This window comes from Carlito syrichta, unplaced genomic scaffold (assembly GCF_000164805.1).
Source record: "Carlito syrichta isolate Samal-C Ts95f unplaced genomic scaffold, Tarsius_syrichta-2.0.1 Scaffold308992, whole genome shotgun sequence".
NCBI classification, from domain to species: domain Eukaryota; kingdom Metazoa; phylum Chordata; class Mammalia; order Primates; family Tarsiidae; genus Carlito; species Carlito syrichta.
This window is the reverse complement of record NW_007253088.1, coordinates 42,492-63,726: the sequence shown is the minus strand read 5'-3', so window position 1 is coordinate 63,726 and position 21,235 is coordinate 42,492. Positions and strand designations below refer to the sequence as shown.

Genomic DNA, 21,235 nt, shown 5'->3' with positions numbered 1-21,235 from the left:
GTAAAATGTAATTTTTAAAATGTCTGAACTCTTCCTAAAACCTACCTATGGAAAATTTATCTATCTATATCTAACTTGTGCTAGTTACCCTGCCTCATTTCCCACAACTGCAAGCTCTAGTAAAAGTAATAGCTGGATGACTGAGTTCCTTAATTTGAAGTTCTGGGTCTACAATTAATATATTGTGGAAAAAAAACATTTAATGTTAGAACATTTTAAAGATGTTTACTATTCTAAGAGGCAAATATTTTAAAGCATGGGAACAATTAACATTCATAATATTAAATTTTATAACAAAGTCTCTTTTTCAGCTGTATCCATTATGTGGGTGTGTATATGAAAGGTAATTCTACCTACAGTTACTTAGTGTGAGTATATAGCCACTACTACATAGAGTGCCCTCTAGAGTTCTACTTATTTGTTTATTTTCCAATTAACAGAGCTGCTTTCCTCGAGGAATTACCAGGCACATTGACAGTGTTTAGCTTTCAAACTTCCACTAATGTTGAAGCTATTCATATGCAAAACAAAACAAAAAAACATTTCTTATTCAACTTCATATCCTGTTATTTTATAAATCCTCAAAATAGCTTTTATTTAAATCTTCCAAAATAATCAAACCATGCATGGGTATGTTTTTAGTAAAGCCAAGCTGTATACAAAGTTTGAGCAAGTGAGAACAGGAATGTAAGGCCAAACTATAAGGAAGAAATGATACTGTAATAGTCTCATCAATGAGCCATAACTGCTTATTTGAGGCCACCAGTTTTACAGCTAATACTGATGACAATTTTTCCTCCTTTCATTTTGTTATGGCCCGAGTAATGCTTGGCTGCTCACCCTTGATACCAATAAATCAAGGGGCAGGGAACTGGTAGAAAGAAGTTTATTTGTGAGGGAGCAGAGCCAGACTCGAAGTCATTCTAAAATGGTTCTATTCACCCTCCAGTCTTACAGTTCACTTTTATAAGTACAGAGTTGTTAGTACCTACCTATACATTAGCCATGTGACCAGCAGAGCATTATATAGAACTTGAGTTTCAGCCGCATTTATCGATAGTGACATTTTTCGGTCCAGACTTCCTGGTGCCAGGTGTCAGAGGTATCTCATAGTTTTTATCAATAGAGCCCAGCAGAAGCGTTAATCAAGCTTGCCATAGTGTGAAGGGAGTTTACAAGGCCTAAGACATCATGCGTTATGTAAAAGTTATATATATATCACAAAACTTATGATTACATTGATACAACAGTTATACAAGTCACAAGGCTGATGATTACATTGATACTATTTTATTCAAACTTATAACCACTCAGAAAAAGAGAGTAAATGGGGATTTGCATCTTTCAGTTGATTGGGCATAGACTATAGGGAAGTTAAGGATCCCCTGAAGCTACTTACTGGGAATGCACAGGAGATAAGGGGCCTCTCAGTGATATGCTCAGTAATACACAGGAGTACTCAAACCCTTGCTATGTTCTTCTCTAGGTGCTGTGACAATATGGATAGACATTAGCAGGTCTCTGTATCAATTTCATTTTGTTGCCAATTACATAGGAATTGAAATGTCTGTAAATTGAAATGTCTACAAAATAAGTAACTCAACTTTCCTCTGTCTAGGAACCATTCTTCTTAAAATTTTAAATTGACATATTTTTATTCCACATGTAAATGAGATCATGTTATAATTTCCTTTCTGTATCCAGCTTATTTCACTTTACATAATGCTCTCTGGGTCTATCCATGTTGTGGCAAAGGGCAAGAGAGAAAAAACCCAAATATATAGAGATAGAGAATAAAATAGTGGTTACTAGGATGAGAGTGAGAAAATGGGAGCATCTAAGTCAAAGGATACACAAATAGCAAATATGTAAGATGAATAAGTGAAAAGATCTAATGTACAACATGAGTATTACAATTACTAATAGTGTACTGCATTCAGAATTTTTGCTTAATGGGTATATTATAGCTGCTCTTGTAGAAGAGAATGGTTAACTCTGAGAATGATATGCTAATTTGTTTTACTATAGAAATCATTTTACTATGTATGTATTATAACATCATGTTGCATACCTTAAATATACATAATAAAATATTTTGAAAATCTAGTGAAATAGAAACGTATTTGAATTGAATTTATAGTGGATCTTGAATTAAAATTCCGGTAAGGTTTTTCTGGATTTTAATATTTTATCCTCTATATTCTATTATGTAAGTTCCTGGATCAACCCTATTTTCCTTATAATCATCTTCTTATGCTCATACAAGGCACTCTTTTATGTCTTTCCCTGGGAGGGAATGGATTGGAAAAAGTCTTAGGAAGATTACTAAATATTTTTGTTCTACTTTCTAAGGTGAAATAAAATGTCATTTACCAAAAGACTGAGAAATTCCACTAGTATTTATCCAAATAAGCTCCATGACAAGGCAGTGCAGAAAAAGAGAGAGGAAAGCTGCCCGGTTTTTCTAAGGCTTATAGGTGAGAGTAATCTAAGAAAGAGGAGATTATATACACAGACACCCTATGCCTTGAACCAGGCACTTCCTCTAGATCAGCTCAGAGAGCTTTTCATTAGACTGGTTTTCTAAATTGATTTATTTTATGTATTTTCTCATTATTAGAATATTGACTTTTGATCAGAAAAGGAACATACGTTCATTGTAGAAAATACTGGAAAATACAATAAAAAATATAAATAATTCTACCTCTCGGTGATAACCCTTCTAAAAATAAGAGTGGGGGAATATTTTTACCATGTTTCCTCTTTGCATATATACAGGAGAGTGTGTGTGTGTGTGTGTGTGTGTATACATACATTCGCATGCACACACCATTTTACAAAATTGGAAATGTGCTGTATTTATGGTTTTATATCACGTATTTGAAAATTATTTTTATAATTTTTTCCTATTAGAATGAACAATGCATATTCATTGTAGAAACATGTTTAAATACAAATAAGCAACAATACCAATTCTGAATAAAATTTATGAATAATGCCATCCAGAAATAATAATGGCAATGCTTTGTTATAAATGGTGCTAATCTTTATAAAATTTATACTTTTTTTAACAAAAATAAGATTATATATACCCACACAGTAAATTTTACTACCTTCACTTCACTTTTCAGTAGACCATTAATATTTTCTTTGTTATTAACTATATCGACTTCATTTTTAGTGGCTTCATAATATTTATTATAGGGATAGCCTAAATGAGTTCTCCCAATCCTCCATTGTTAAAGATATGCTATGGTCCCCGTAACACATGGCTGCTCTCCTTGATACCAGTAAATCAAAGGGGCAGGGAAATGGAGGGAGCAGAGCCAGACTCGAGGTCTTTCTAAAATGGTTCTGCTCACCCTCCAGGCTTTTACAGTTTACTTTTATAAGTCCAGAGTTGTTAGTACCTATGCATTAGCCACGTGACCAGCAGAGCATTGTATAGAATTTGGATTTCAGCCACATTTATCTACAGTGACATTTTTTGGTCCAAACTTCCTGGTGCCAGGTATCAAAGTTATCTCATAGCTTTTATCAATAGGGCCCAGCAGAAGCATAAATCAAGCTTACCATCGCGTAAAGGGAGTTTACAAGGCCTAAGACATCATGCATTATGCAAAAGTTATACAAATCACAAAACTGATGATCACATTGATACAAAAGTTATACAAGTCACAAGGCTTATGATTACATTGATACTATATTATTCAAATTTGTGACCACTCAGAAAAAGAGAGTAAATGGGAATTTGCATCTTTCAGTCGACTGGGCATAGACTACAGGGAAGTTGAGGATGCCCTGAAGCTACTTACTGGGAGTGCATAGGAGATAAGGAGAAGCACACCTTTTATTAGTTCTCAGGAATATTGTTCAGGAACGTACAGGAGTGCTTGAGCCCTTGCCATGCCCTTGTCTAGGGGCTGTGACAATATGGACCTACATTAGCAGGTCTCTGTATCAGATACAGGTTTCATCCATTTTTTGCAATTATAAATAATACAATAGTGACTATGCTTGTATTTGCCGCCATCCATGCTTATTATCTCAGAATACATGGTTTGATGTAGAATTACTCGTCAAAGCATGTGTACGTTTTTTCACAATACAGAAATTATTTAAATGATCTTGAAAAAAGTGTTCTCCATAAAGGCTTGAAGAATGAAAAATGAAATGATGGCCTTTTTTTTTTTTCTATAGAAGAGCCCAATGAAGTTGTTTCAAATGAGGCAAGGGCTCATAAGGAGGAGGACCACCATGCAGTATCTGCAGATAATGTGGTATGTACAGTTTGAAATTTTTCCTCATTATGTGATGGATGTCAAGGACATGTTTCCAGTTGGTCAGTCTTGTCAGAATAATGTCTTGCTCTACTTCACAAACCAAATACAGCTTTTCCCAATGAAATTTTATATCTTTGAGGGTTTAGTAAATGAAATGTAGAATGCTATCATGTATAACTCTAATTTTTTTATTGAGGAGAGTTGCAATATAAAAACCTAATACTTAGTACATATATGACATTTTATACATAACAATCTATTTTTCTTCAACACATTTAGCAAAGAGCAGATTTTTTTTTTTCTCATTTGACAAATGGCAGAACTAAAACAGACTTTAGTCTGAGATCATAAAGGATATCTTTGTTAGTTCTGGCACTTGGATACATGTATTTCTGACTCTGAGTTCTCTGTTCATACCACACCTATATATTCTGTGTTTGAAACCTGTTCTTCTTTCTAGTTAAATTGAACACCATTAGTCATCTTTAAAATCAGTTAAGGAAGTAAGACAATATTAAGAGTTTGAATTACAGAGGCAGGCTATGTGTGGAATAAACTGGGTTGTATGAAAATGTAAACATATAGTGAAGTTTTCTAAGCAGCTGTTTTAGCAGCATCTGTTAATATTCTGACCCCATCAAGTAATACTAGACTAAAGATAGTATTAAACTAAAGTAAGAGATTAAAGGGAATGTCATTGTGCTTTTGTTTTTGCTTGTGAATAACTATTCTATGCCTTATTGCAACCATTTAAAAATGGGCCCTGCAATGGATCTGTCTGTTGCAAAATGTCTGTGATTTCAAGATTTACCCTGGTTTCCATTATAAACATTGTTCATTGGATACTATAAACTTTCCACAACTCTTTAAAAAAACTTGAGCACATAAAATACAGTTTTGCTATATTTTTGTTAAACATCAACAATATACAGCAATGTTTTCCACATGCAGAATATAGTTTAGGATTGCATTTTATTGATTTGAGTTCTGGTTGAAGTCCATGTTTTATCCTTCTAACACTAAGTTCAACAAGTATATGAAAAAAAAGCTTTGATTTTTGAAGCAAAGTCGTGTTTTCCTCAAGTAGCTAATAATACCTTTTTCTACAATTATGAATTGTGCTAATCTTAAATTCCACCAAATAATAATCTCCCGCTATAGATTTGAGTTATAGTGCACAAGTTATGTATAATTATTTACAAATTGAGATTTCTTTTTCTTTAAAGACATGCTCATTTTTAGCCTGAATTTCTCTACATAGAATCTTCCTTGTAGCAGACATTTGAAGATAACAAATGAAGTCATGGCTTGGATGACTCGTAGTTATTAGGGCACCTAATTTTTCAAGAGCAATTGATTTTTAGAGACAAAATTTCAAACTTTTCAAGGTTGATCCACTTTGCCTGCAACGTGTGAGTGCCCCCAATTATTCATAGATGACAAATTACACAGACATATAAAACCTATTTATGTGCACAAATCTATACAGTGGACTTTGGTACTTTCATCCCTGAATTACCTAACTTCTTTTCCCCAGAACTAATTCAAATAGGTAGAAAATGTAAAAAACACACACAAAAAATCAAATCTGAGGTTTAAGGAAAGCCAACACAATTAAACTCCAAGTTTATTGTAAGTATAATGGAAAATAAAACATTAGATTCATATCCAGGCAGCAGTAGAAAGCAATTTCTTTACAGCTGTCTTCCTGACTCAGAAACGTGCAGGTCACAAACCCTTTAATGGTATCGTATCCTTGTAGGCAATATTTCAAATATGATCATTCCATGTTTGTTTGTGACTTATAATCACCATATATGCTGCTGGGTAGGAAGTCTGATTTCAAATTGTGCCGACTACATGTTTCCAATTGTGTGCTCGTTCTTAAAAGACTATCTAGTGACTAACTCTAGCTTAGCTTTTCCCCTTAAAATTTTTTGGGGGTTGACAGTGTTTAAATATTTAAAGATGTTTTATCTTAACTGTGTAATTTACATGCAAAAGAAAAAATTAAGGTTGATTTTATTTATATCTTTTGTTTTTGCTTTTTAAAAAAGGTTACATGATTACAGAACTGGCTTTACCCCTATGGTTGGAGCTTATTGGTCATTCTTTTAATCAACACTGAGCTGTTTTGTTCATTCTTTTGACATTTGTTTAATTAGTACCTACTGTGGGCAAGATACTGTACAAGCTATGCTGTACCTTAATTCTACAGCTAAGGGCAGATGTCTCTCTCAATCTCTATCTCTCTCTCTCTCTTAGTCTCTCTATTTCTCTCTCTCTCTCTCTCTCTCTCTCTCTCTCTCTCTCTCTCTCTCTCACACACACACACACACACACACACACACACACACACACACAGCCCTTTCTTTCTCTCTTCCTGTTCCTCATTCCTAGCATTACTGTCAAGTGAAGGAAACACATCACCATGCAATTTTTATGATTACATCATATATGTATGCTTCCAATTAATTGTCTACCTAATGGAGTGCAGCAAATATGTATTTCTGTTAAACATTATATTTGACTTAAGAATATATGTCATATGTTGACATTTTATTTTAGAAGTTGCAAAGAGGGATGTAGGATTTAAAAAAGAAAGACATTCTTTTTTTTTTTTTTTTGAGTTGGAGTCTCACTCTGTCACCCAGACTGGAGTGCAGTGGCCGCTCCCGGCCACCGCAGCCTCGCCTGCTGGGCTCCGGCAATCCTTCCGCCTCAACCTTCCGAGTAGCTGGAATTACAGGCGCGCGCTACCACTACGGGCTAATTTTTTGATTTATTGTAGAGATGAGGTCTCGCCAAGTTGCCCAGGCGCGTCTCGAACCCGCGGGCTCAGGCAATCCACTCACCTCAGCCTCCCAAAGGCACGGGATTACAGGCTGAGCCACCGAGCCCGGCTGACATTCTTATTAATTATATATACTTACCATTAAAATATACTACCTTTACAGGAAGCAAGTTCCCTGTCAGGCACTATTTAAACAAAGCTTGAATGCTTATTTTTTAAGTAATACTGTGAAAAGGAGATTTCTATCTTAAATAGTATTAAAGTATCTTTTAATTTACTAAGAGTCATCACTTAAAGGTAGCGAGAGGTGGCTCAGACACACAATGTGTGTAACACTGACAAGTCAGTCAGTTATCAGAGTTTATTCCAGATAACCTATACTAGATAACTTGAATATTGAATGCATATGTTCTATACATTGTTGAGTGCAATGATAATCAACTGAAATATATTCGTGAAAACTTCTCTATTTATGTTACAGAAAATAGAAATTATTGATGATGAAGAAAGTGACATGATAAGTAATTCCGAAGTAGAGCAAGTGAATTCTCTCTTGGATTATAAGGTAAATGATTTAAAATTCTGAATTCATTAAGAGAAAGTATTAAATGAAGCAGACTTTTAGAGTACCTATATTATTCTGCCTTGATAAGTGAAGAATTCTGGGACTCCACATTGATTCTCTCAGACAACTTGAATATCAATCACAGTGCTGGACATTTCAATATTGCTGGCTAGTTTATTATTTTTAAGCAGAGTTTGCCAAGAAAAGTTAGTATTGATGGTGTATGGCAAGTTAGGATAGTGCACAGTTGTGGTTAATATGAAATTTATGATAAAGTCCCTCTAAAGCCAATGTTCCTTTTTAAGTGATGGTAAAGGGGAGATGTCTCTCAGTGGCCCTTGCTAATTTTATCCTGAATTTCAATTTCTTCTATAGACCATTTTAAAATATAATAATATACCTGTTCTAGGAGAAGTTTGAAAACAATTCCCAAAGCAAATATTGAATTAATATGAATACAGATGACCTTTTCTTAATGTCACTCATTACTAAGCTAAAAGGCTTACTTTGACAAGGTGCCATACATAATTTTGTTTTTATTAAATTTTGACATATTCTATCAGTCTGTATGTCAATATGTTTTCTACATAGATGTGTAAATGCTGTTCCTTTGTTAAACAGTATCTTATCTTACTTTGGAGCCTTCTAAAATTTTGGCCACTATCCTACTTTCCATACACAAAAGTTCTTGTTATGGAATACCATTAACATTCATAGGAGAGACTAGCAATTTTAAAACATTGGCAGAAAATAATATTCAGTCAGAAAAGACAACAGCTGTCATTTTCTCAAAAATCTTTTCCGTTTTACTGTAATTGAAATTTATGCCATTTAACAGATTTTGTTTTCCAGATGTTTATAACATGTCAAGTTTTAAAATTTTGAGCATTGTAAACACAAAAGGAAATTATCTTTTGAAATGTATTTGTTATTTGGTCAAATAATACTAGACAGTCCTGTATTTCAACTATATTTTTAACTAGCACTGTATTTTTAATTATAAAGTTGTTGGTTGTGAAGTATAAGAGATCATGCTAATCTCTCCTACATAGTCATATAATATTTCTAAATGCCCAGTTCGGGATTAAATGACTCTTCAGACCACCACTTGGCACAGGCTGTGGAAACTACAGATGAGAGGACTGGATTGCACAGCTATTAAGTGTGCTCCACTTAACACCCTCAAACAGCTTCGATAGGGTTTGGCTGAAGGCTCAGGGAATTCTTTCCAAGACCTCTCCCCTCTGAATTGACACCCCACTTGAAAAGATTTGAAGCTGAAGATTAGGGCAGAACAAAGCAGTTTCCAATTCAGAAATGTTAATTAACATTTTCACTGAACTCAGAAAGGCATTTAATAATCCAGTGTTTTCCATTGTGGTCAATGCTGTGGAAACAAGGAGTCCTTCACTATCCTATTAGGTATGTCCTTTATAACATATCACCATCCCAAGTAAAGTTATTTTCTTTAACTCTCAAAAGTCAGCACCTATATAGAAAATATATTTTTTATAATCATTATTTTATGATATTTCAGTTACCTCATATGTGTACTCTGTTACTTTAATTCTTAAAGAAGGGAATGTGAAACCTTAAATAGCAGTTCTCATTGCTGATTTCAGGACGTTGGTTTAAAACAACCTTAACAGCTTATAAATTTTATCTCCTTTCAAACTATTGTACTTTATTTGTATATACATACTACTGTTCCTTGTTTGAGATGAAAATCACTGTTGATTTTTAAAGTACCACCATGCATCATTTTAATGATGAGGGTACGCTCTTAGAAATGCATTGTTAGGTAATTTCATCATTGTGCAAACATCATAGAGTGTAATTACCCAAAACTAGAATTTATGGTATAGCCTATTGCTTCCAGGTTACAAACCTGTATAGTATGTGACTATACTAAATATTATAGGCAATTGGAACACAATGGTAATTATTTGTGTGTCCAAACATAGAAAATATAATGTGTTGCACAACTATATTAGGATGGCTATGACAGCACAAGTCAATAGGAATTTTTCAGCTCCATTATAATCTTATGGGACCATTGTCATTATATGTGGTATGTGATTGACCAAAATATCGTGAGGCAGCACATGAAGATATATTAATTATAAACTTCTTGAGGGCAGAGACTTACCTTATGCATCTGTGTTACCTGCTTGAGGGGCTAGCACATATTTATTCAGTAGCAACAGTAGTTGCTGAGTGAGTGAACAAATGAATTAACTTATCTTTGGGAAAAAACTTAATACTATTATGCAAGTGTTCATTTATATAAAATCAATTAAGACCAGGATCAGGATTGTTATAAGATTTTTTCCCACACTGAATTAAACAATTTCTCATTCTTGGGATGTATTGTAGCAAACTGAAAGAATGTTTTCTATGGTATATTTGATAATTATTACTATGCAACCATCAATACTAAGTTGGGGCATAGTGGAGTCTCTGATTGATATACATCAGTAGAAATCCATAATGGTAGGAGTTCTAACTTATCCCAATTTCTTATGAGACAAGTTGATAAGCTCAGTATCTGAAGTAAGTAGCTATATCATAAAATAGCACCGCAGGCCTGGCAGCCATTAATAGCCTGTTCAGAGATCAAAGTTCTAAGTTCTAGTCCATATGGGAATGAGTTCTCCCTACAATCATCTTGAAAAGAATTGACAAAGCTTACTGGGAAAGAAAGGGAAGGTTTTAACAAGAAAAATGAGCTAGATCTTGTTATGTGAAACTTGGAAACTGGTGTTATCTTACTAGTTCCTCTCACACACGTTTGATTTACTTAGAAAATCTCTAAAGTACACAATAAATTACTCCCTATATTGGAAGTGTTTAATAGACTTGTAAAAACCAGCTCTGACAAGAAAATGCCTGCAATATTAAATTATCATAAAGCTATTTATATTTTTCAAATATTGCATAACTACTCAGAAAAAGAAATATTTGCATGAAGAATTGGAGAGCTGTATAATGAAAAATGCTTCTTTGTGGCTTTTGCAAATGTGAATTAATGACTGTGCATTCAAATCACCTGTATTTGAAAAGACTTCTTGGTCAGCACTTTACTAATACTATTGTTCAGTCAATGAATACTAATAAAAGCAAAGTTTAAAATTAGTAAAATGTATTATGGCGGGAACATACTGAATTTTATTATAATGCTTACTTATTATAGAATGCCTCTGGATAAGGAATTCAGTTTGTGCAGATAAGTCACTTGATATTAAATGTTCTGAAAGGAAACAGTTTTACCAAAGAAAATAATTTCTCAACTGAGCTGATAAAATAAACAATGTAGTAAACAAGTTCACATACCAAATTTAATTAATACAGCAGCAACCTCTCAATTGAAACAACAAAAATACCCATAAAATCAACTAATTGTAATATATTTTATGCAGTTTTTTGAACAAATGTTATTAAAAGTCCTGCTATGTTCTTTGAGACCAATTCTTCAAGTTCAGAGAATATTCATAGCCTACTTTAATGGTTTTTGGCAAGGGAGCTGGCTTATTATTTATTTTTAGCAATTTTTATTTTTTATTGTAAATTTACAAATTGTAGTTGTGTATATTTGTAGGGTGTAAAGTGATATTATGATTTATGAATACAATATGGAATAATTAAATGAAACTAATTAACACAGCCATCACTTGAAATATTTATCATATTTGTGATGAGAACATTTTAAATTTATGCTTTTAGCAATTTTGAAATGTACAATACATTATTATTTACTATATTCACCATGCATACTATTCAGTTTTTTTTTAGATTAAAAAATACAATTTATTTAAAAGGTAAATTAGAGAGAAAGAGTGAGAAAGAAGAGATTCAAATCCCCAAGGCAGGGGAGGGGGCCAAAGCTTAAGAAAACATCGCCTGGCCATAGCCCAAAGAGCATATGACCAAACCATAGCTCCTCAAGACAATGGCTTATTCAGCTTTTTAAAAAAGAAATGTTATGATTTGCAAAAACCTGGATGAAATTGGAGAACATTATGCTAAGTGAAATAAGCCAGGCAAAGAAAGATAAATATCTCATGATCTGACTTACATGTGGAATCTAAAACAATCAAACCCAAAAAAGCAGAGAGTAGAATGGAGATTACCAGAGGCTAGGAGAAGGGTGGGGAAAGAAATGATGATGGTCAAAGAGTACAAAGCCTTTGTTAAAAAGAAAAAGTGTTATTTTTATTTGAGTTATTTTAATTTTTAACCAGGTTTATTGATGTATAATTTCCATACAGTAAAATTCACCTCTTTATATATACAGTTAAATGAATTTTGACAAGTGGACATGGTTGTGTAAACACCACCACAGTTTGTTTATCTATCTGCTAATGAAAGCTTGGGCTGTTTCCAAGTTGGGGTTACTATGAATACATCTGCTATAAATATTCATGTATAGGTCTTTTTCAAGTACATGTGCTTTTAGTTCTTTTGGCTAAATACCTAAGAGTAGGATTTCTGAGTCACGTGGTAAGAAAGAGTATGCTTAATTGTATAAGAAATTGCCAAAATATTTTCCAAAGTGGCTTTACCATATTACACTCCCACCAATAAAGTATGCATTGTGTTCCACATTCTTGTCAGCACCTGGTATTGTCAATCTCCTTAAATGTAACCATTGTAGTATGTCAGTACTAGTATCTCATTGTGTTTTTAATTTGCATTTCCTTAATGACAAATGATATTAAGCATTTTTTTCACACACCTGTTGGTCATTCTGACATCTTCTCTGATGGAGTGTGTTCAATATTTTGCCTGCTTCTTACTCTGTTGCTGGCCTTGTAATTGGGTTGTAAGAGATTTTAATGTATTCTGTATACAAGTCTTTTTTCAGATATGTAATCTGCAAATATTTTTTCCCGATATGTAGCATGTATTCTTATTTTCTTTACAGTGTCTTTTAAAAACTAAGTTTATTTTAAAGAAATTTTTCTTCTTTTAAGTGTCATATTTTTTGTGTTCTAATTTAAATTTTTGACTAAACCCAAAATCACAAAGATTTTCTCTTGTTTTCCTCTAGAAGTTATATAGTGTTAGGTTTTACACTTAATTTGGTAAAGCATGTTTAATTACATTTTGTCTATGATGTAAGGTAAGGGTTGATTTTTTTTTTAACATGTGATTTATATTTGTTCCATTGCTGTTTGTTAAAAGACTATACTTTCTTTGTTCATTGAATTGCCTGAAAATCAATCAACCATATATGTGTAGATTTATTTCTGGTCTCTCTATTCTGTTCCATTGATCTATATGTCTACTCTTACGCCAATATCACACTTCCTTGATTACTGTAGCTTCAACTGTAAATCTATTCAGAGTACATCTATAGCTATTATCTTATTAGAGCTGTATAACCCTCAAAGCTAAAACTGTCAATGAATACCAGTATAATATCCATTTTACTGATGAGTAAACAGAGTCACAGAGAAGTTAGTTGGCCCATCCAAGTTTATAAAGTTATCAGTAGTCCTAGTACTCCTAAATTTTAGTCCAGTGGTTGATTGTTTGTTTTATTACACAACTAGCAAGCATTGAGAAGATAAATTGGGTCTCACATTAGTGGTACACTGTGGTACATTTGAAGATATTTTCTGAATAATAAATTCTGACTTAAGTGTGAAGGGCTCAGTAAACTACTTAAAAACGTCTTAGTAATTTCAGTCCATCTTTGGTATAACATAGCCTTTTCAATTATCAGTATTTGACTTGCTGAGTGGTACATTCAATATTACTGCATCTACTATTGTTCTTGGAGTCAATGGACTCCACTCTTAATCCTAATCTAAATACTATTTATGTTTGATACAAGAGCAGTCTTTCCAACAAGGGAGCTGCTTCTTGGTCTTTTTCTTCCTGGAATTTATTTGATTGAATTTTTAACATTGAAAATTGTTTTCTGTTGGTTATTTGCTTAAAAGGCAATCTTTGAGTAACAGAATAACTTTTTTATGCTTTAAATTCTTTTATGTCTTCTGGAATTTTTTTGTGCATCAAACATTTAAAGTTTTGACTGCATCAAGCAGTCAAAGGTTTACAGAAGGTAATTGCATTGTTTTAATGTATTCTCCTTCAGAATGAAGAAGTTAGATTCATTGAAAATGAGCTAGAGATTCAAAAGCAAAAATACTTTAAACTTCAGACTTTTGTTAGAAGCTTGATACTAGCTATGAAAGCTGATGATAAGGAACAACAGAAGGTAAGTTCCAAAAGAGACTAGTAAACTGCAGTGTATGATGTTGAAAATTTGCATGTCATATTTGGATTTTTTATATCATTTCATCTTTAAATTTTATTTCTGCTTGGCATGGAGGAAGTGTTTGTTATTTCATGTCCTTTTTAAGCAGTTTTCTTGAAAATAAATGTTCAGATTTTTGTGCTGCTTTAGTAGAAAATCAAGATAACTGCTTAACATGGATTACTAATTCCAGACAAAACTTTAAGTGGGGAAAACAATTTTTAAATTATTTTACGAGAAATTTCTTAAAATTTTGGTAGATATGGGGCTACCCTAACTAGAAAGGCATGTGTTTTGGGACCATTTGTGAATGAAAGAGTTAAAGCATGTATTAGTCTTTCTTCTACATCTTCATTTCCTGCCACCCCCAGAGTTCACAAATGTTTGGATATCTTCTAATCTATAACATATTGCTCATCACTAAGAAAATATAAAATTACTTTGTGACATTATTTGTGACCACAGAGCATCACTTACCATTTTTCAATTTTAATAGTGTTTGAGTCTTCTCTTCCAAAAATGAAATGTAATGTCTTTTGTTTATTGCTGTGGATTTTTGTCAACAGATTCCTCCCAAATTACATTCTATCTCATATTTTCATGCAAAATCTTTATAATACTGTTTCAGTTATGCCAAAAAGAATTATAGAATTACAATAAATGTTTCATTTAGTACAAAATGATACCAAATTTGCCTTTAAGTGGTTTGTCACCACACTGATATTGGTCAGAGAAGCTTTATGTAAGTAGTGTGAAATACAGATAACCATTATTTAGGAAGCAGTTTCAAAGGTTTTTATTTATCAAGAAATTTCTGGAGTACAAAAATCCATTGCTTATATCCAAGAAATACTGTATGGGCATAGGCCATTCCAAACGTCTCCAGAGGAAAAAAATTAGAGTCATAGCATCCTATGTCTCCCATTTTTTCAAAGAAAATTTTTTTTGTTTTTTGTTTTTGAGTTGGAGTCTCACTCTGTCTCTCAGACTGGAGTGCAGTGGCCACTCCCGGCCACCGCAACCTTGACCTGCTGGGCTCCAACAATCCTTCCGCCTCAGTCTTCCGAGTAGCTGGAACTACAGGCATGCGCTACTATGCCCGGCTGATTTTTGATTTATTGTAGAGATGAGGTCTCACCAAGTTGTCCAGGAGGGTCTCGAACCCGCGGGCTCAGGCAATTCACTCACCTCAACCTCCCAAAGATGCGGGATTACAGGCTGAGCCACTGAGCCCGGCTAGAAAAAAGTTTTTATAAATTTTACTGAAGGCCTAAACAACAAAATTTAAACCAAAAGAATTTACCCATGAGACTCAAACCAGCGTGTATAGTATGTGTCCATTCATGAATTTTGCTCCTTCAGTTCCCTCCCCCCATCACAGACATCTCAAAATAGTAGCTTTCAGTTACCCTTGCAAACTTTATTTAGGAACATTGCTTTAATATGTGAGTTATGCATATTCCATGACATATTGAAAATGTTTATTTTTTTAGGAACCTAAAATAAACATTTTTAATGAATAATAGTTATAGTTTTGAACATGGTCTCACAGGTGTTATAAATTTTGAGTAACTGTAAAAATAAAACAAAATAAGATCCAACCAATAAAAATAACTTGGAGTATGGTCTGAGTCTCAAAAGTCATAGCATGATTTTCAACTAAATGTTATATGACCAACTAACTAGCAGTTATCTATGTTTCTTGACAACTAAGAATAACACACAGGTTCCATTTTATTTTCTAATTCTAACCCATCTTTGGCTTGGTTCTTTCCCCACGACCAGTAACAAATAAGAAAAGTTAACCAATGTGTATTTTTTATTTTATTTTATTATCATTTTTTTTAGTTGAATTTTCATTCTGTTGCCTAGGCAGAAGTGAAGTGGCATGTTCATGGCCACCACAGCCTCGACCTGCTGTGCTCAGGTGATCCTTCCACCTTAGTCTTCCAAGTAGCTGGAACTACAGGCATGTGCCACCATGCCCCATTAATTTTTTGATATTTTGTAGAGACAAGGTCTTGCCAAGTTGCCCAGGCTGGTCTCGAGCCACTGAGTTTAGGCAATCCTCTTACCTCAGCCTTCCAATGTGCTGGTATTACAAACATGATCCACTGTGCCCGGCTGTGTATTATTTTTTATCATTCTCTTCTACTTTTCCTCTGGTACAGGACTAATAAATTAAGATATGAACAAAAATTGGCTGAAAAAAGTGATACGAAAATTGTACTGAACATCATAGCCAATGTAATTAGCATCCCAAATAGAAATTTCTGATTTCCATAGTTGAGATTGGGTATAATAAACCTCAAAATATGGTTTCAAAATATGGAGGACATCAGTAGTAGTCCTCAAAAGTTATCCAGGTGATTTATTACACTACTGGCCTTTACATTATTAAATACTTAGAGGTTTATTCTACAAGGAAATATTTTTTGTTCTACCTAATAGAAGAGAACTATTGTGTCACTGGTTTTTCATTTAAAAATCATCTTCTGTGTTTTTCCATTCATCTTGATTTGGGTAAATTGTGATGAGTAGTCTTCAGAATATTTTGGTCCAAAAGCAAAGTCTAGAGTTTGGAAAAAAATATGACACTCTCTGACAGAAACATTAGATTACCTAAAGATTGTATTTCTTGTTAAATCAGTTGCCATTTTAAAACCAAAATTATGTTGCCAGCATTGTACTAAGTCATTAGTTACGATCTTTCTTCCCCTGATAATTCACTGTATGATCCTAGTCAGGTCAATTACCTTTCGTGAATTTCTATTTCTCCACTTTGCAAAGAGGATAAGAATTATTAATGCTACAGTACTTGGATTTCATACTCTAGGTCCTACAGTAAGTGTTACAGAAACTAATTGTATACTTGGGAAATGCTTTTATCTCTTGGGAAGACTAATACACTAGGTCAGAATTTGAAGATAGTTATCATTTATGAAGAACCTGTAATAAAGTTAATTATGTTTACTTTAATATCTATGAAAAAGGCAACTCCAACAATTGGCATAATCCTAAAATTTGTTAGATGTATCAATGTTGCAATCAAGTGAAATATTAAAAGAAGAATTACAAATGAACATTATATATTAGTAGTGTCCTATACTGCTTCACATATTAATGTTTTATATTTCTTACTACATTCATTTTAGTCAGTCAACCACATGTAGTGCAATGATAAAGAAATAAGTAATAGTGTTTCTCTGATTTGCAGGTCTCCCCGATATTCTATCATTAAACCTCCTCATCCACTTGACTTTCTGACTCTAAACATAAGTTCAGTGAGTGTTAGTTTGAACACTTTTCCCCCTTTAATATGGCATCTTCAAAATTGCAAAGTGAACTAAATCCAGTGATGTACTTCTCGTAGACTGATCAGCAAATGTCAGCAAAGGCTCCATTGCACTTGGACTGGGTTAGTGGTAAACCACTGTTCTAGAAGAAAATGGCCCTGTGCCTTATTTCTGCAAGCCAGCACCTTAAAAAGCATGTAGTACCTTTAGGTTACCTTACTGTGTAAATGCTCTGCTTCAACAAGAAGTTCATGTGCAATTTAATCATAGAAAGTAAACAACAGCATTCCCCCAAATAGGAGTTAGTCTTTCCGTACACAGCCTGACAAAGAAAAGAGAAACTTTTTATCTCGCCTCTGTGCCACAAGGCAAAAATATAGGATTTGTAGCTGTCATTCATTTTCATAAAAAGAATAGGAGAATATTGTCTTATTTTTCAACAATGGATTTTATATGTTCTCCAACATGCCTTATCTTCTGTTCTTTAATTGGGTAGTGGCAAACTTTCATTTGTTCCTGTTCCCTTGGTCCTTGTTTACCACTGCACCCAAAGCCCACACTACAAGTAATGCTATCTAAAAATTACCAGATATGCTACATTATTTTTAGTATTGAAAGCAGCAAGTCAATCATATAATTCAGAATTTCGTATGGCTAAGTGAGCATCAGCACTGTCAGCCACATACAACTTGATTCATCTTTTATTTTTCCAGTATAGATATATGTTCTACAACTCCAGATGAAACAATTAGACCATGGCAATTAGTCCATGGTTCTTGACTTAACCTGATTACTACAGCAGAGAAATGAGCAGCCCTCCAGATTCATCATTTCTACAGCTAGATCCACTGGTTCAGCTGTGCCTAGTAGGTGTTTAGTCATCTATAGATATGCACATAGTTAAAGAAAGAAAAAAAAATCACTTGGTCTTTTTAAGTTATTAGAATTTAGGCTAAAGCAGAATAGCTAAACTTTTTTCCTAACTGCTAAGTTCATTCACCCGCTGAAGAGCAGAATACTCTTTTGTGAAATGTGACTATCTCTAAAAGATAGCATAACTGGCATGAATATTTTAATAAAGAACACAATTTTAAGACCCTTTAGCAGTGATCAGTGACTCAAAACTGGTATGAAAATCACTTACATCAAATACTTCAAAGCACTTGACTCAAAACAGTTACGCATTTCCCTTCTGATTTCCCCTTTGTACAGGGTTCCACTCTATATAATCCATACACTCAACATCTAGTATTTGTGTGGTTTTTGTTCTTTTTCTTATTTTTTATTTAATTTTTTATTTTGAGTATGTGTGGTACACTTCAGGATTAGGTTTACAAATGTTAATTATGCAGGCACCCTTGTTGATGAGTTATGTATGCCCTCCCCCAGCAGCTTCCCACTACTGCCAACCCCTTTCTTATAGTGTTCCAATAATTGTTCAAGGTCCGCTTATGAGTGAGAACATGTGATACTCAGTTTTTTGTTTCTGCAATAGATCACTCAGTATTATAGCCTCTAAGCCCATCCAAGTTGCTGTGAAGTTCATAGTTTTGTCCTTCTTTATGGCTGCATAATATTCCATCATGTATATGCACCACATGTTTTTTATCCAGTTCTCTGAGTTTTCTAAGGGAGCTCATGGAACAAGACCTAACATAGATTCAGAGAATTAATAGAATATGAATCGACAAAAGAAAAAGCAACACCTTTTCTAAATAAAAATAATAATATGTATAAAAACTTAAAAGACACGTATATTATTTCATGGAATACCTTGCATATAGTGAGTATTTAATAACTATTTCCCAGAGAAGCAAAGAATGAATGTGGAATAGGTTCATAGAAAGCATCAAATGTTAGGTAAGGAGTTTTAACTTGATTCAAAAGATAATAAGAAAATACATGCAATATCATTACACTCTAACCTTGAATGTCTTTGAATCTAAAAATTTGGATATATAATTTATATTACTTGCTTGTTAGCAATGAGTATGCCACTGTACTCCAGCCTGGGCAATGGAGTGAGACTCCAACTCAAAAAAAAAAAAAAAGAATAATTGCCTATTACAATAATGCCACTTATATTTGGAAAAATAAAAAGTCAAAGTATACATTCTTTACAAAAATTTTTTAAAAATCTAGTATTTTGTTACTGCCTTAATAGTATATGAAACAATTTTCTTTTATTATATGTCATATAAGACTGTGAAAGAGAAATGATTTTTTTCTTTAAATAAATCAACATGAGAGGACTAAAACTATTATCATAAACTGGGGAAAAAATCTATCCACATACTAATCCAGAAAAATTGATCTTTCTGACTCAGGCACTGCTGTCAGATTTACCTCCTGAATTAGAAGAGATGGAGTTCAATCATGCCTCGCTGGAGCCTGATGATACCTCATTCAGTGTGTCTTCTTTATCAGAGAAAAATGCCTCAGACAGTTTGTGATTTAAGAGTGGGAGGAATAAATATGATACAGCCTTATGGCTGCATAACAGGTGTGCATTTCAAGATAACTGCATTCTATTGTTTCAATAATCCTCAGTTGGAAAAACACATTGTTGAAACAGACATAGTCTGTGAAGGATACACAAGATACAATGGCTACAATACAAAAACAATGTATGTGAAATTTAAAAGCATTGTTTGATAGTTTTGTTGTTTTTTTTCTAAATTGATAGAACTCTGGAAAAAATTGTATTTAATTTTGAGCAGTTCAGCCATGAAATGCATTATGTCTAATTTCTGGAAGTTTTGTGTGTTTTTTTTTTTAACAGGAGAATCTTAATTTAGCAATAGTTTTATTCAGAGACACAAAAATAAAGGTATTTCAACATTACTTGTCAAGTTGATAAAAGTTTGATTAATCTTGTTTTTGTAGCCATTGCATCTTCCTTATTTCTCAATTTTTTTCTATCATCCACATTCACTTTTACTCAGGAAAGTGGACTGAAAATTAAAGATAATACTTTAAAATATTATTTAACATCTAGGATTTATTTTTTAACCCCTATGAGAATTTGACTTAAGGTGATGATTGAAAAATAATGTGATTACAAGTTTGTAATTGTAAATTACTGATATTCTTCTATTATCTAACTCAAATATTTGTGGGAGGGGGGAAGCATAATGGAAAGTTAATTCTGAATTACTGTACAGAAACAAAATGCTATAAAACATTATATTAGTCTTAATGAAAATTCTTCATTACTGCAAATGACAAATATTGATAAGATTCACACTCTACTACTAAATTTATGTAACTGAATTAAATGAAATGTTGCACAAATATTTCAAGTTATCACCATCTTCGTAATTTTTTTACCATCTTCATAATATTTTTTCAGTTCTTACATTTTATGAAACAGGAAATCAAGGTAAGCCACTGAGGTTTTTTCTTTATTTTGTCACTCAACATTACCACAAAATTTACTTCATTTTCATATGAGGCCTGTACAGAGCAATCAGCCAAGTATAATATTTTTTAAAAACTGTACTACTTGGTTGGAAATCACAACCCTTTAAATATCCTAGATACTATTCTATGAGTACACACCTATAATGGGCATGCTTTCCAGTTGTTCTACTAGTAGGTACCAGATAGCAATACACTGTAGACAGTTCTTTGCAGATCTTCCTTTCCAAGGTACCGGATGGTATTATCAAGACCCATAGATGGAAAAATGTCAGTTTCTCCTTAAGTTCACCGTGTCATATATTTGTGATATGGCAATGTGGAATTGTATTGTGTGATTAAATTACTATCTATACCTAAAAAATTAATGAAGTAGCTAAATGGCTGTTTGGTCGCCAAATTTCCACTTGAGATATTTTTAAATAGTTTAGCTAGAGCCAATTTTGATCTTTAAATTCACCAATATCAATTTACAAATCCAGAAAGACAGTCGTGAATGTCTTTAGCCTTGAAATGCTCCCCCCCACACCATATAATTAGTTAAGGTTCATTAATGTCCTTCATTTTGTCAAATTATTTGTTTGATTTTATATTGCTGCCATACTGCTACAA

General features: G+C 33.2%; 1 protein-coding gene across 1 annotated transcript in view; it reads left to right on the top strand.

Moving 5' to 3' along the window:
- Positions 1-19,705, top strand: part of HDX (highly divergent homeobox) — a 146,247-nt gene extending 126,542 nt beyond the window's left edge. Inside the window, exons 7-10 of the mRNA XM_008066517.2 lie at positions 4,201-4,280; positions 7,559-7,642; positions 13,746-13,868; positions 19,531-19,705. Coding sequence (XP_008064708.1) covers positions 4,201-4,280; positions 7,559-7,642; positions 13,746-13,868; positions 19,531-19,656 — 413 coding nt within the window. The 3' untranslated portion in view covers positions 19,657-19,705. The remainder of the gene's footprint in view (positions 1-4,200; positions 4,281-7,558; positions 7,643-13,745; positions 13,869-19,530) is intronic.
- The last annotated feature ends 1,530 nt before the right edge of the window (positions 19,706-21,235 follow it).